Below are 14,905 nucleotides of genomic sequence, written 5' to 3' on the forward strand. Positions count from 1 at the left end.
AGCATCCAGACTCCAGACTCTAACGAGGCAGCGACGGCCGACGGTAGATCTAGAGTGGTGTCGGACGACAGCGCACTGGACGGGGGCGACGCGCGGCTAGCCGGCTAGAGCTTGATGGGCGAGGCAGGCGTCCAGTGTAACACCCTACTCGAGGGTATGCTAAGAGCGTGTGCTTTGAAGTACGGTAAGAGTTGGGACAAAAATTTGCCATATGCAGAGTTCTCGTATAACAACAGTTATCAGACAAGTCTTCAAATGTCTCCATTTGAACCATTGTATGGAAGGAAATGTAGAACACCGCTGTTCTAAAATGAGACAGGAGAAAGTCAGGTTTTGGTCCAGAAGTTCTACGAGATGCCAAAAAGTAAATTTAGATAATTCGAGAGAATCTGAGGATTGCACAATCCAGACAGAAAAGTTATGCTGATAACAGGCGAAGAGAATTGGTTTTTAAAATTGGAGATTTCGTCTATCTTAAGGTTTCGCCTATAAGAGGTCTTCGTAGGTTTAAGGTCAAAGGAAAGTTATCACCAAGACTCATTGTACCTTTCAAGATATTGGATAAGAGAGGAGAAGTAGCTTATCAGTTGGAGTTACCGCCTCAACTGTCAGATGTGCACGATGTCTTCCATGTTTCCCAGTTGAAGAAGTGTCTTTGAGTACTGGAAGAACAATTACCGATGGAAGAACTGAATGTTCAGGAAGATCTCTCCTATACAGAGTATCCTGAGAAGATTCTTGAGAGATTAGAAAAAGTAACCAGAACCAAGGTAATACCAATGTGCAAAGTGCAATGGAGTCACCACTCGGAAGATGAAGCAACTTGGGAAAGAGAAGATCTGAAGGCGGAGTTTCCTCATCTCTTCTCCGTTCCATGCGAATCTCGAGGGTGAGATTCATTCCAAGGGGGTAGGTTTGTAACACCCTAATTTTTCCACTTTTGAAAATTTCTTAAAATTTGCTAGAATTTAATATGAGTATAAATAATTAAAAAGGTAAAACCCTATTTTTTATAAAGAAAATAAACAATTTGAAATAGGATATAATTGATTATTATGCATTCATGCTGAATTAGGCAAGCAGGGATTTTATTGGCTTTTGATGGATTTTGTTTGAAGTGAATTTGCTTAGAATTAGAATTAGAAAAGAAAAGAAAAGAATAAAAACCTTTCCCGGGCTGCCTTTTTCCCCTCCGGCCCAAATCCCTCTCCCTCTCTCACTCTTTCGGCCTCAGCCTAGCTAGCAGGCCCTTTCCTCCCGCTCTCCTTCCGCCTGGGCCTCGGTCCGGCCCAACGCCGCGCGCCCACCAGCCCGTCGCGCCGAAGACGCCCACGCAGAACTCGCCTTCGCCGCCGCTGTCGTCTCCGACCTGGAGTCTGCCTCGTCGCGCCGTCGTCCAAGTCCAAATGGAGTACGAGCCGCTGCCTTTCCCCTTTTTCCGCGCGAGACCTCGCCTATTTAACCAGGACCCCTCTCCCCGATCTCTTCTAGTCCGAAACCTGCCGAGTCTCGAGCCAATGTCGCCGAGTTCGAGCCCCACCGCCGCCATTGTCACCGCCCTCGGTTGAGCACGTTGTCGAGCCGCCCTAGCGCCGTTGAGCTTCACTCGAGCAGCCTAACAGAACCTTGGTTCCCGTGCCACCGGAGACCCCTTCACGACGAGATCCCGAGGTCCTCCACCGCTCCTTCCGTCGTCCGAGCCCATCCAGTGCCGCCTTGCTCAAGGTAAGCCCTAAAACGGACCCGATGTGTTCCCCTCTTCGAAATCCGCCGCTCGCCGTCGCCGTCGGCAGATCGGAGCGCCGTCCGACGTGTTCTCCGGCCGTCCGCCGCCATGAGCCCCTGGGTCGCCACTGTCTCCTTTCTTCCCCAGCCAGCCAGTCATCCAGAGCCGTCCGATCTGAAACCTAGGGGCCGGATTAGATCTAAACTCACCCTTTCGGCCACCAATCACATACCGCCACATATCCACTTTAATCTAGTCAGCGTTTGTGCCACACCAGTTGCCACCTCGCCTTGCCAAATCAGCCGATCTGCTTATGTGTCAACCCAGTCACCATGCCACATCGGCAAGTCTGCCCAGTCATCGCCCAGTCAGCTGCCATGCATTAAATCCAGATTTTTCAATATAAAAATAAATCTGATAATTCCTGAAAATTGGTAATTTTGCAAGAAAGCCCCTGAACTTCTCTATTTTTTTTAGCAAAAAGCACATATCTTTTTACAGATTAGTTCCTAGACTTTTCCATAATTACAATTAGGTCCCCTATTTTTACAATAAGGTCCCTAAACTTTCTGTTTTATTCAAAATAAGCCCTTTTCTTTTTCAGATTAAACCCTAGATTTGTTTTAGCCCTATCTTTTTCGTCGTAGCTCCGTTTTAAGCGATTCTTGCGCCGATAGATTTGTTTTTCAGTGCTCTTTCTTTCTACATAGGTTTTATCTCGTTGTTATTTTGTTTTGTGTTCTGTTCTTAGTATATCTTGTTTGTGTGTTTGCCGGTTATTATGCGATTAGTCGACAACGCCCCAGATCAATTTGAGGAACATCAAGACCAGGAGCAAGAATACACTGAGCAGCAACAAAGAGAAGGCAAGTGTCCTTGATCATATTGAATCTATATTTTTAAATATTTTGTTTTACAAAATTGCATGCAATGTCTGTCAATATGATGGATAGTCACCTATGTTAGAGTTTTCCCTAGATTTTCCCTTATCATCCCTTGGAACATAGATGGTTTATGGTTAGGTGTCTTTTATGGGTAGATTGCTTAGCCATGCTTTTGGGATGTTGAGAAGTGTCATAATCTTGACTAATGAACATATGCAACAATGGTCGTTAATGTGTTAATGGTCTAGTAACATGGAACCTTAGACCTTGAGCAAAGTGGTTTTGATGGTTATCATGGTTATGATGTTGGTTTAGTATTTGCTCAAATAACCTAAGTAAGGATCGGTTCGTGGAACGACAACCCAAGAAGTAATGTACCAACCACGAGGATGATATGGGTAAGGCATGACATACTGATTAGAGTCTATCCAGTGTGTGTTGTGTCAGCGCAAAAGGGGGCTTCTGGGTATGAGTTGAACTCGCGAAAAGCCTGGTGGTGAAACCTAGTGGGCAGACACATACTGGGTTAGTCTCTGGTTAGTGGAAAGTGTCATACAGTGATTCTTTGAGGCACACCACTAGCGTGTGTTAAGTGTTTGCGCAACACGGCAACATGGAATTCATTGACTCGTGGGGAAAGATGGACAACCTCTGTAGAGTGTAAAACTGTTATAACAGCCATGCTCACGGATATGAGAGACTTGGATCCTCACATTATTAGTGGGTGGTGGTTATGGTTCTGGTACAGGGAGTACTAGATGGTTGTGATTTTGGTTATAGTATAGGGAGTACTGGACGGTTATGGTGTGCAAGGTGGAGAGCCTTGTATGCTGGGTGTTGAGCTGTATGGGTTACAGTCACTTAATGATTGCTTAATGCTTTTGAATCTAAATATTTTTTCATTACTTGCATTTACGCAAATATATCATGTGTTAGACTATTCTTGATATAAGCCTTCATATCATTATTTTTTCACACTTATTGAGTACTCTTGTGCTCACCCTTACTTTCTCCTACAAAATGTATGCTGCTCAGTGGAAGATTTTGAAGATTTCCAAGATGACGACTTGGTGTTCTAGGAGCGTGTCTTCCAGTCGGTGCCTGTGGAGTGCTTGGTCACCGATGTTATCGTCCCGCTGCCATCGTTTAGATGCTGTCGTTTAGTTTAATTTAAAGTTGTTTAGGTGAAGTCTTTATTCTGTAAGAAGTGAACGCTTAATAGTTAAAGTATTCATTTTGTTACTTTACCTATGATGCTCTTATGTGTGTTAAACTTTCTCGGCACACATAAACCGCACTTGGTTTTGTCCATTAAAACCGGGTGTGACATCCAGACTCCAGCGAGGCAGCGACGGCTGATGGTAGATCTAGAGTGCGGAGTGCTGAGTTGCCGACTGCGGAGTGCGGACTGCCGAATTGCCGAGTTGGCGAGGCCACGAGGGCGACTACAGTCTGTAGATGCTGACTGCCAATGCGGCGATGCCGAGTGCATCTCAACCTCTCAGGCTCTCAGCGCCGGCCTGTGGGCTGTGGGCTGGCCTGCTGGGCTGTTGGCTCACGGAGACACGATAGATCTGACTTCTGAGGGTCTGTGGGCTGGGCTCATATTGAAAACGAGATTTCGGCGGGAATATCCTGATTAAAAAGGGATTTCGAAAATACGGTCGGGATAACAGCGAAACCGTTTTCGATCCCATTTTCGCATCGAGTTTCCCGTTTTTGAATAATTTCGAAAATCCGAAATTAGTTGGGAAAAAAGTGGAAAACGGGACAGGACGGGACGGGATTTCTCCCGCCCGTTTTCAAGCCTATGGATGTAACAAAAGAGAAGTCACCGAAGCCAAGACAAAGAGATAAATGAATTAGACTTGTTCTATGAATTTTGATGTGATCAAATGGGATGGATTCCTGTACAACCTTGTAGATATTTTCACAAGCTTTTCATAGAGTCCAAGATCATCAAAATCGAAGTTCGGAGTGAAAAGTTATGCTCAAAATACATATTATTGTTTCTGCTAAAATTGTACACGCCGGATATTCTGATGCTCACAAAGAAAAAGCTACGGCGTTCACAAAAATACTTCGTCGTTCACAAAGAAAAATACTTCGGCGTTCACATAAAGTTTGCAGCGAAATCAATACACATCGGACCATTTTTTCCAGAGGGGTTGCAAATGGCTCGGTTGGCATCGTATGCATGTAGGATGTTTTGGCGTTCAAAGAGGACATCACACTGAACCTTCCGGCGTTCACAAGAAAGAAAGTGGAGTTCCAACGACTAGTTCATAGAGAGTACATGCCGGATGATCTGGTGCTTATAATGTTACACACGCCGGACCTTCTGGTGAGTACAACGAAATGTGACCATCGAGGCAACGGCTAATCTGTGGGGTTGAGACTATAAATACCCCTCTACTCGATCATTTAAAAGTGCTGGAGTCCAAGGAAAGCTCATAGATACTTGTGAAACATCCAAGTCATCAAAGTGCTAAAAGTAATCATCCAATGCAATTAAGCATAAGATTAGAGAATGATTAGTGCTAATAAACTTAGAGATTGGATCAAAGAGTGATCCTAGAGTGTAACAAGTGGTACGTTGGTACCTTGGAGTTTTGGTGATTCGCCAACACCATAAACCTTGGTAGCTCATACTTGTTGACCCTCAGACTTAGTGTGGAGCGACGGTAAAAAGCTTATGCGGGGACGCATAGACCCTTGCTTTGGTGGCTCAAGCTCCGAAGTGAATACGGTGGCAAATGACCGGAAGAGAGGCTTGATGTGAGCCTTGCCTTTATGACTTGGTGGAGTCGTAACCAGAAAAATCTTGACGACCGGGAGCATAACTTTGATGAAGCTCCAACATAGACTAAGGGTGGTATTCATACTATCGATACCACAAGATAAAAAATTCTTGTACCGAATTTACTCTCTACCTTATTTACGTTTCCACATTTACATACTTGCAATTTACCTTCTTAGAGTAGATTACAAACATTTTAAACGATAGAGTATATACACTAGATAAACCTATAACACATTTAAATAGAAATTAATATAGATTTATCTTATAATATTTTTAAAACTAAATAATTTTAAATATTCTAATTTAACTACTCTTAAAACGTTACCGATCCTTCCGCTTATCAAACATATCCTAAATGTCTGGTAGGTTGGTCACGACAGGCTCATTACACTGTGATGCACATCCCAACGCTGTATTCAGCCAAATAACATTCACTTGAAACAATCCGAGTGTCCTATTCAATCGTATTAGCAGTACGCAGGGAAGCATTGTTGAGTTACTGCAGTAAGCCACAACAATTCAATCAGAAAATGTGCTGCAAGTCTGGGACCATGCTGCAAACTAGCGACATTCAATAGCCACCGCAACTACCTTCCAGAATCTAGTACACTAATAACAGAAACATCATCCCAGTGTTTAAAACTGCATTTAACACTACTGCAACTGATCAAAAGGAAAGACAGAACTTGAATGCCAACAAATCAGAGTATAAAAGCAATTTTGCCAAACTTGGCATAGCTAAAAAGGTTACGCAGTTAGCCACAAGAGCAGACAATTCCAGCAGATTTTTGGAACCCTATGCTTTCCTGGTGGTTTGAATACACGAATCAGTAAATGATTCAAGGATGAAAAATAGAAAAACAAAAGATAGATATTCGCTTAAATATCATGGACAGTGAATACAAAATATGCGAAAACATCTAAACATGAAAATAAAGCGGCTGATAAGGAACATGAACCTTCAATCCAAATTTTGTACAACTGTGAGAATTACACAATATAACCCTCTAAAAACTCTTGCTGCCTACCAGTGACAGATGGACATTTACTGAGTAGAACATAATCCCTCGTGATACAAAAGACATGATAACATCTTTGATTCCAGCAAGAAAATTAACAATTCATAGGTCCAATTACAACACTTTACTTGGGTATGTTACGTAGTGAGATGTGGAGAGGATTCTCATGTCAATTAGTGTGGCACACCAATGAAGAAAGCATAGAAGGAAGCAATGAATATCATGACACTACAAAAAGTTAGTTTTTTTCTCCCAACCTGGAATTGATCACTTAACGTCTAAATCAATTTCTTTGTGTACCAACATAATCTCAAAACCAACAGGTTAGGCAGCATAAGGGAGTCATATTTTCAGTTACCCGTCATATAATCAATCAGGTGAGCATATGGTTCCTTTTCATGGTCATAAGGAATTTAGGATGAGCAACACCCTGATTTCTTCACAGCAGAGACATCATCCTTGCCGCCAACGTTGATGGTTTGTCCTCTTGGTGGAGCAGCAGGGTCATCGCCAATGTCGAGGGCCTTCTTGCTGACCACACGATAGATTTGAGTTAGAACCTCGGTGAAGGCACTCTCGACGTTCATGGACTCCAGCGCAGATGTCTCCATAAAGTACGTGCTTTCCCTCTCAGAGAAGCCCTTGGCATCCTCCACAGATACGGCCCTAAGGTGTCGCAGATCAGCCTTGTTACCGACAAGCATGATGACAATGTTTGCATCGGTGTGATCACGGAGCTCCTTCAACCACCTCTCCACATTCTCAAAGGTCACATGGCGTGTCACGTCGTACACGACAAGTGCACCAACAGCCCCTCGATAGTACGCACTTGTAATTGCCCGATACCTATCGAGGGAGGATAGAACAAACTTTAGCTCTATGATTGACACTGAAATATTGAAAAATGTCATACAAAATGTGCTGGTGAAATTAGCAATAAATAATATAACTGATGGATCAAATAAACAACTCATTGTAGCAGTATGCACAGAACATTATCTGGTAACATTCCAAAATGAGGATATGTTCTAAAGGAAATGTCAAATACAAATTAAATAAATGTGATCAGTCATTCCACATCAGATGCAACTATTTGGCTGGAAGCGTCACAAGAATAATATATATATATATATAGGGAACAATCCTAGCAAGACAATAGTTTTAGACAACCATGCCAGAATTTACTATTGTAAGGATAGCTAGCCAATTACCAGATTAGGTTAATTTAGAGCCAGCCTTGCAAATAAGGTGTCTGCCTGTCACTCATAGAGGTTGTAAAAGAACAGTATTAATGAAGCCAGGAGGGTAGTACAATATAGAAACAGCTAACATATTATCAGGTATGACATAATGACAATGACAGGACACCACTAATGCCAAAATATATTGCATAAACTTTGTTGACAGCGATGTTATGAAATTAAATTAGAATATTCATCAGGCCATTAGTCCTAGCAAGGCTGTTTCTTCATAGAAGCAGATAATGCCTAATGGTATTATGAACATTCAAGATCAATGGTAATCCAGGAGTATACAGGATAACTAGATAAGCGGTGGCCGATTGCGTAATGAAGATCAACATTTCCCTCGTTTTCGTATGCTATGCGATCCAAACTAGGACAATGTTGCATGCCGACAAAACGGATTCTTCGAGCAAACGAGTCATATCGAAACGGGTCGAATTCCGTAGAGAAACGGCAGACAATCGGCAAACAAACCTCGCGGACGAAGCGAGAAAACGAGAAAGGAAGGGGAGGGAATGCGTGGTGGCGTGGTTCACCTCTCCTGCCCGGCGGTGTCCCAGATCTGGGCCTTGACGACCTTGTCGTCGACCCTGATGCTCCTGGTGGCGAACTCGACCCCGATGGTGGACTTGGACTCGAGGCTGAACTCGTTGCGCGTGAACCGGGACAGCAGGTTCGATTTTCCGACGCCCGAGTCGCCGATGAGCACCACCTTGAAGAGGTAGTCGTAGTCGTCCTCCGCCCTGTACGCCATCGTCGCTGCGCCCGCCCCTTTCTTTCTTTCCCTTCCTTCCTACCTTCCTTCCTGATGGCTCTCGGTGGAAGAGGGGAGGTGGGGCCCGCAGCGCTTCTCGGGGCTGCCGCGGAAGGGAGAGGAGGGGGAGGGGGAGGGGGAGGCGAAGAGTGGGGTGGTGTATAAGAGGAAGCGGATGTGGGGAGAACGTTGAGGAGAAGAGGAGGGCGGAAAATAGCAAGCAGGCAGGCGGGCGGACGGACGCGCCGCTCCCCGCTGGCTGGCTGGCTGTCAGCTCCCTGCCCTGCCTGGTTGTTTTCTCTCACACATGCGGCGGCGGCGACAGGCGTCCACCCGGCACATGACGCCGGTTAACCATCACATGCCTTCACATCAGCAAGGAAATGAAATGTCTTCGCATAAAATTCATCAATTCAACATGAGAAAACTAGTGTTTTCAGTCTCTAGAGCAACAAAACTGGACTTGTTCTCTTCTTTTTTTCAGGGTCGTTGAATCAATTTTGTATAACATGTGTAGCTGATGCCTGACTTTCAGAATTTAGAATGATGAACGAAAAGATGCAACTTTGGCAAGTTTCTGTTTAGTGGCTAAACATGTCAGGACAGAATTATCTAAAATCTTAAATAAGGCGTTGAAACATGAAAGAGGTTTCAGTTAACTGCAAACACTTCCAGGGGAAACCTTCAAACTACGTGTATATACTAGTCAACTGATTTGTAAAAGACTATAGATAAATATAACTTACAGCACAGAGATGCGCAGATTCCGAAGATCCACCCACTAGACTGAACGAAATCTTCAGCTCCACGAAAGCATACTGAGCCGCTCTGCTCCTCGCTGGTAACAACTAGATCAGATGCATGATATGGATCAGAATTCAGATCATATCCACTTGCAACTGGTTTGCATCACCTGATTGATCATGCAAAGTATTCCTGAGCAAATGAAGAATCGTTACATTTCTCCATCGTTGTTATTCTGACTGCAATTGCTTTCTTCAGCTTGGTTTGTCCCCGCCAGGTATATCCAAGCCCGATAGAGAATATTGCAGTGAATACTACCATCCTCTTGAATATTCCAGGGTAACACAAAAACAATTAGTTTCAAACTTTTTAAATTCTTCATTGGACAAAAGTTAAAAACAACAACGGTTGTTGTTTTTCAGTATTTCTCACCTTAGCTGAAGCCCCTCCCTGTTGGCCTCTCCCTATTGACAAGTTACAAGGGATATCATCTTTATGTCCGAGGTTCGGCCAACCGATAAATGCTAGAAAACTTGTCCACAGAGACAGTTAAGGAATGTTCCCATCATGTGAGACTGGAACATGCACTCAAAAGATTTTTTCTCTTTCTCTAGGTATCTTTTGAGAGGAAATATCTTCCCTTTTTTTCCTCTCAAGGTATCAATCTCAACAGTCACCAGTGGACTGAAAGCCTTAAACATGGTAAATCACCAGAATAATCTTTTTGAATCACTACTAAAATAGCAGGCCTAGTGGTTAACATCGACAGATCCAGACATCAGGATGCCTACTATTTTTGTATGTAGCCTGCATTTTGTAATCAATTTTGGTGTCAACTGCAGTTCCTTCAGAATATCATCATCACCAGTAATCACCACATGAACACGAACCATCTTTAAAATGGTGAAAACGGTTAGAATCCCGCAATATGATCAGCCTGCCCTCAATCGCAGAGATGTACTTGAAAGCAGTGTGACAGTCTCCGCATACTCTCAGGTTTTTTATCACCCGGATGGGCCTCCCAACAGGAATTTTTAGAATACCATAAGCAACAGCAAGCTTCTCACTATGATACTTGAGCATGTGCTCCTTCTCTTCCTCCTCCACATCATGCAAAACCATATCTGTAGCTGACACATAGCCAGCCTTTTTCATCCTGATGTCAAGTTCTTCGAGGAAAGCATATATGTTTTCTTTCTCAGGATGCACACAATCACCCACTGAGAAAGTGTGGACTTTGTTCTGTACTTCGATCCAACTGAATCCAGGAACCTTCTTCACACCACGCTCATGCATCATAAGTCTCATCTTGTCCACATCACGCCATTTGCCAGAGGATGCATATATATTTGAAAGCAAGACATACATGCCAGCATTGTCAGGTTCCAACTCAAATATTTTCTCAGCTGCACTCCTGCCTAGTTCAGAGTTGCGGTGGATCCTACTAGCACCAAGTAATGCACCCCACATGGTAGAGTCAGGCTCAAACGGCATGTCCTTCATAAGATTAAGTGCTTCATCCAATCGTCCAGCCCGTCCAAGGAGGTCTATCATACAAGTGTAGTGTTCAGGTTTTGCTGTCACACCAAAATCGCAGTGCATTGAATAAAAGTATGAAATGCCTTTCTCGACCAAGCCAGAATGACTACATGCTGCAAGGACTCCAACCTGAAAGTCAAATTTATCAAGACCATTAGAACACAAGGGAACATGTATTCTTGATTTTAACATTTACTACACCGGGCCAACTTCCTGTCAGTCTCTCCAGTGAATGTTGTACTAAAAAAAAAAAAGTAAATAGATACAAATATAATATAACAAAGAGGAATCCGTGGTTTTAAGTTAAAAGTGTCATTAGCTACCAACTGATCTGTTAAGCGACACTAATGCAACTGGTGTAACTTGTCCAACCAACAGACTTAAAAGACAATGTTCCTGGAAGGATGTTCTTACCAAAGTAATATCATCTGGCTTGGTAGACGTCGTCCTCATTGTATCAAAAACCTCAAGTGCTTCCTTGCCAAAACCGTGCCGTGCATAGCCTGCAATCATAGTATTCCATGAAACAACATCCCTCTCCTCCATCTCCTCAAATGCATTGTGAGCATCCTCCATGTTCCCGCATTTGAAGTACATAGCTAGGAGTGCATTCCCGACAAAGCAGCCCACCCCGTAACCAGCCTTAATCAACCTACCATGCAGTTGCATTCCACACTCAAGTGCAGCAATGTCAGCGCATGTGCTCAAAACACAAGCAAATGCTGACCTATTCACCCACTCACCACAACGCCCCATCTCTATGAACAACTGCAGGGTTTCCTCACTGAAACCACCTTGCGAATACGCAGCCAGCATTGCAGCCCACGAGACTGCATCCTTCTGTGGCATCATGTCAAAAATTGCCCTCGCCTCCTCCAACATCCCAGCCTGAGCATACCCTGTCAACATTGTGTTCCACGATGCCACGTTCCTGCAGGGTATAGCATCAAACAATTCCTTTGCCTCCTCCATCATCCTCCGCTGGACATATGCTGCCATCATTGCATTCCAGGACACGGCATTCTTCTCTGGCATGGCATCAAACACCCTCCTGGCCTCTTCAAGCATTCCGTTTTGTGCGTAACCAGAAACAATAGCTGTCCATGTGAACACGTCCCTAACTGGGGCTTCATCAAACAACCTTCTCGCCTCCACCATATCCCCTCTCCTCGCATGACCGGACACCATAGTATTCCAAGACACAACATCCCTCTGTGGCATTATATTAAACATCTCCTGCGCTTCTGCCATCTGGCCCCACTGCACATACCCAGCCATCAAAGCGTTCCAAGAAATGGCATCCCACTCTGTTCTTGAATCAAACAGACCCTTCGCTTCTTGGATCTGTCCATTCCGGACATAAGCAGCAAGCATGCCGTTCCATGAGACAGCGTCCTTCTCAGGAGCAAGGTCAAAGTAGTGCCGCGCGAGCGAGACAAGCCCATAGTTGGCATGGGACGAGATCATGACGTTGTAGGACACCGCGTCCTTCACGGGCATTTCGTCGAACAGGCCGCGCGCGTCGGCGAGGGATGACGAGACCGCCAGCTTGTGGAGGAGCGTGTTGTAGGAGAAGGTGTCGGGGTTCGGGATGGAGCGGAAGAAGGAGAGCGCCAGCGGGAGGCGGCCGTTGGCGGCGTACCCGGCGAGCATGGCGTTGTAGGTGGAGGTGGAGCGGCGGGGCATCGCGGCGAAGAGGCGCTCGGCGTCGGGGACGCGGCCCGCGCGCATGTGGGCCGTGATGGCCTTGTTGCGCCGGATCACCTCCGCGTCCGGCTTGCCGGAGCAGGCATCGCCGGCGGCAGCCGGTCGCCGGTGGCTGCGCTGCCGCGCGGCGGCGCGGAGATGGCGGGAAGGGAGCATGGGTAGTTTTTTGAACAGCGGTTGCGATTGTGGCGGCCCGAAATTGTGGTAAATTTTAGAGAAAAAGGAGTTTGGATGAACAAATTGCTTATGTGCTTATAATTTGGTTTAACTTTAAACTAAGCATTAAAGATTTGTACACCAGTGCCCTAATACATACACACTCTAAAGTTTAGAGTTTAGTTTTTTTTCTTGAATACGTGGAGAACTATATATATCATTGTACCAATTAAAAGATAGATTTGTACATGAAAATGAATGCTGTCAAGACGCTTAAAAGCGCTGGCCAAAGAAACACATTTTCTGGAGTTCTTTTGTAGGCCATCCATAGCGATAGCCATTGCAGCATCGAAGGATTCCGACATTTAGGGGTGCTAACTCAAAAAAATAAAATATATGGGGTAACAATGGAGAGAGTGGGTGAGCGAGAAAATTTGGTATTTAATTTAGTTGCGGATCTCTCCTTTGAGAAAAGAGTATGGACATGTTTGGTAGAATTTTTTCTAATTTAAATATAAATATTTTGAGATGTGATTTTTTATGGAAAGTAATTTTATGGCTGAAAATAATTTTTTTAGAGTAAATTCTATGAAGAAAATGATTCTATATGAAAAGTGAATCAGAAAAAGTTAATTTTTTCAGCTCTCAGTATCTAGTTTATTTCAGTAAATCACTCGTATATAATTATTCTAGAGTCAAAAACTGCAAACTACTATTTAACAGAGCTTCTACTAATTTCACTCTAGAAGCTCTACCAAACAGGCACGAAGTAAACCACCACGGAGTAAACAAAATTGATGCATGTATGATTTTTTTTAAGGGCTACAATGGAGGAAGCTCATCCCATTGTTGTAATTTTATTAATAAATTGCTAAAGACAGGAACCAGAGCACTGTACAAACTACAGGCAAGTCAGACGCTCAAGAACGAAAGTAACTAAAACAAATGAAACAAAGGAAAACAAATAAATTATACAAAGGAAGAGATCCACGCAGAGATCAAAGAGGAAAGGTTGACATTTATCCTGTGAAGCTGTAGGTTGACTATGTCAATGAAACTTGATTTCCAGCTATTGAAGGTCATCATCGAACGTTGGAAAATCTTCGAGTTCCTTTGTTTCCATATTTCTTATGGCACAATGATGAAAATTTTCATAAAGAACGGATACTGAAAAGCGATCTTTGCTTCATGAATCATACTGAAGAAGTCAATCGAATGGTTCCATGTTATGCCAATAGAGGACCAATATCTTGTACTCAAGGGGCATTTAAAGAGCAAATGGTATCTTATTTCTTTCCTATCTTTGCTGAGGACACAACTGTAGTCATCGCCTTCAACTCTAAGGTTTTTTCTTCTTAACAGTTTTCTAGAGTTGAGTTTGTCTTTAAAAAATAGTCACGTGAAGACTTTCAGTTTCTTAGATTATTTAGATTTCTAATCCAAAAAATAGGGACTTGAGGAGTTATTGACTTGTAGGGCATAGCATAAAACTTGCTTGATTGATAACCAGAGCTTCCCCAGCTATATACCCAATATCCCTCTGAGTATTGCTCTCCTAAATTGTACCAAAATTCTACTGTAAAATGTGTAGCTCCTCAAAAGCTTGTGTGGATAAAGGAGCGTGGAAGTGTAATTGTGGAGTGATGTCTTTCCTGAATTGAGCAATGGAAACATTTTTTTATGTTTTGCAAAGAAATATAATCTGGGAAGTTGCATCTTGAGATAATTATTGTTCCACACATCATGCCAAAGAAGGATTTTAGATCCATCCCATAATCATGACTTCCTGAAGCTATTCCAAAAAAATGATCAATATATTTTATGATATCTTTCTACCAAAAAAATCCCTTGATTATGGAGACATGTGAGACACGACCATCAACATATTGGGTATTTGAAATCAAATTTACCCAACGAATATGCAATTTGTTGTAGAACTTATTATGACATCCCAAAAATGTGCATATTCATAAAGCTATTCCAAAAAACTGATCAATATATTTCATGATATCTTTCTACCCAAAAATCCCTTGATTATGGAGACATGAGAGACACGACAATCAACATATTGGATATTTGAAATCAAATTTACCCAACGAATATGCAATTTGTTGTAGAACTTATTATGACATCCCAAAAATGTGCATATTCATATTAACGTGCATTTAATAACCATTTGATTGAATTCTATGCCAGTTTGAATTAATTTGAATTCAAATTGAACTAAAAGAAAGATCACATTAAGTGAGAAAAATGTCATTAAGTGGAGCATTACAAAGTAACTCACCTCTTTATCATATAATTTAGGGCTGAAAATAATTTTATAAAT

General features: G+C 43.0%; 2 protein-coding genes across 7 annotated transcripts; both read right to left on the reverse strand.

Moving 5' to 3' along the window:
* Positions 1 to 6,259: 6,259 nt before the first annotated feature.
* On the reverse strand, positions 6,260 to 8,572 carry LOC133897271 (ras-related protein RABA1f). The gene is made up of 2 exons (XM_062337933.1): positions 8,213 to 8,572; positions 6,260 to 7,278 (listed from the first exon to the last, which is right to left on the reverse strand). Exons 1-2 carry the CDS (start codon positions 8,428 to 8,430, stop codon positions 6,846 to 6,848), a joined length of 651 nt encoding a protein of 216 aa, XP_062193917.1. The 5' UTR covers positions 8,431 to 8,572; the 3' UTR covers positions 6,260 to 6,845.
* Positions 7,139 to 12,713, reverse strand: LOC133897269 (pentatricopeptide repeat-containing protein At4g02750). Of its 6 annotated transcripts, none has more exons than XM_062337931.1 (5): positions 11,128 to 12,713; positions 9,607 to 10,842; positions 9,390 to 9,498; positions 9,177 to 9,268; positions 7,139 to 7,278 (listed from the first exon to the last, which is right to left on the reverse strand). In XM_062337931.1, exons 1-2 carry the CDS (start codon positions 12,574 to 12,576, stop codon positions 10,036 to 10,038), a joined length of 2,256 nt encoding a protein of 751 aa, XP_062193915.1. In that variant the 5' UTR covers positions 12,577 to 12,713; the 3' UTR covers positions 7,139 to 7,278; positions 9,177 to 9,268; positions 9,390 to 9,498; positions 9,607 to 10,035. The 6 variants fall into 6 exon arrangements, with proteins under 6 accessions (XP_062193915.1, XP_062193912.1, XP_062193914.1 ...); XM_062337928.1 differs by having other exon boundaries at positions 9,177 to 9,278; XM_062337930.1 differs by having other exon boundaries at positions 9,344 to 9,498.
* Positions 12,714 to 14,905: the final 2,192 nt, after the last annotated feature.

The sequence above is a fragment of the Phragmites australis genome, chromosome 17 (genome assembly GCF_958298935.1).
Source record: "Phragmites australis chromosome 17, lpPhrAust1.1, whole genome shotgun sequence".
In the NCBI taxonomy this organism is placed as follows: Eukaryota; Viridiplantae; Streptophyta; class Magnoliopsida; order Poales; family Poaceae; genus Phragmites; species Phragmites australis.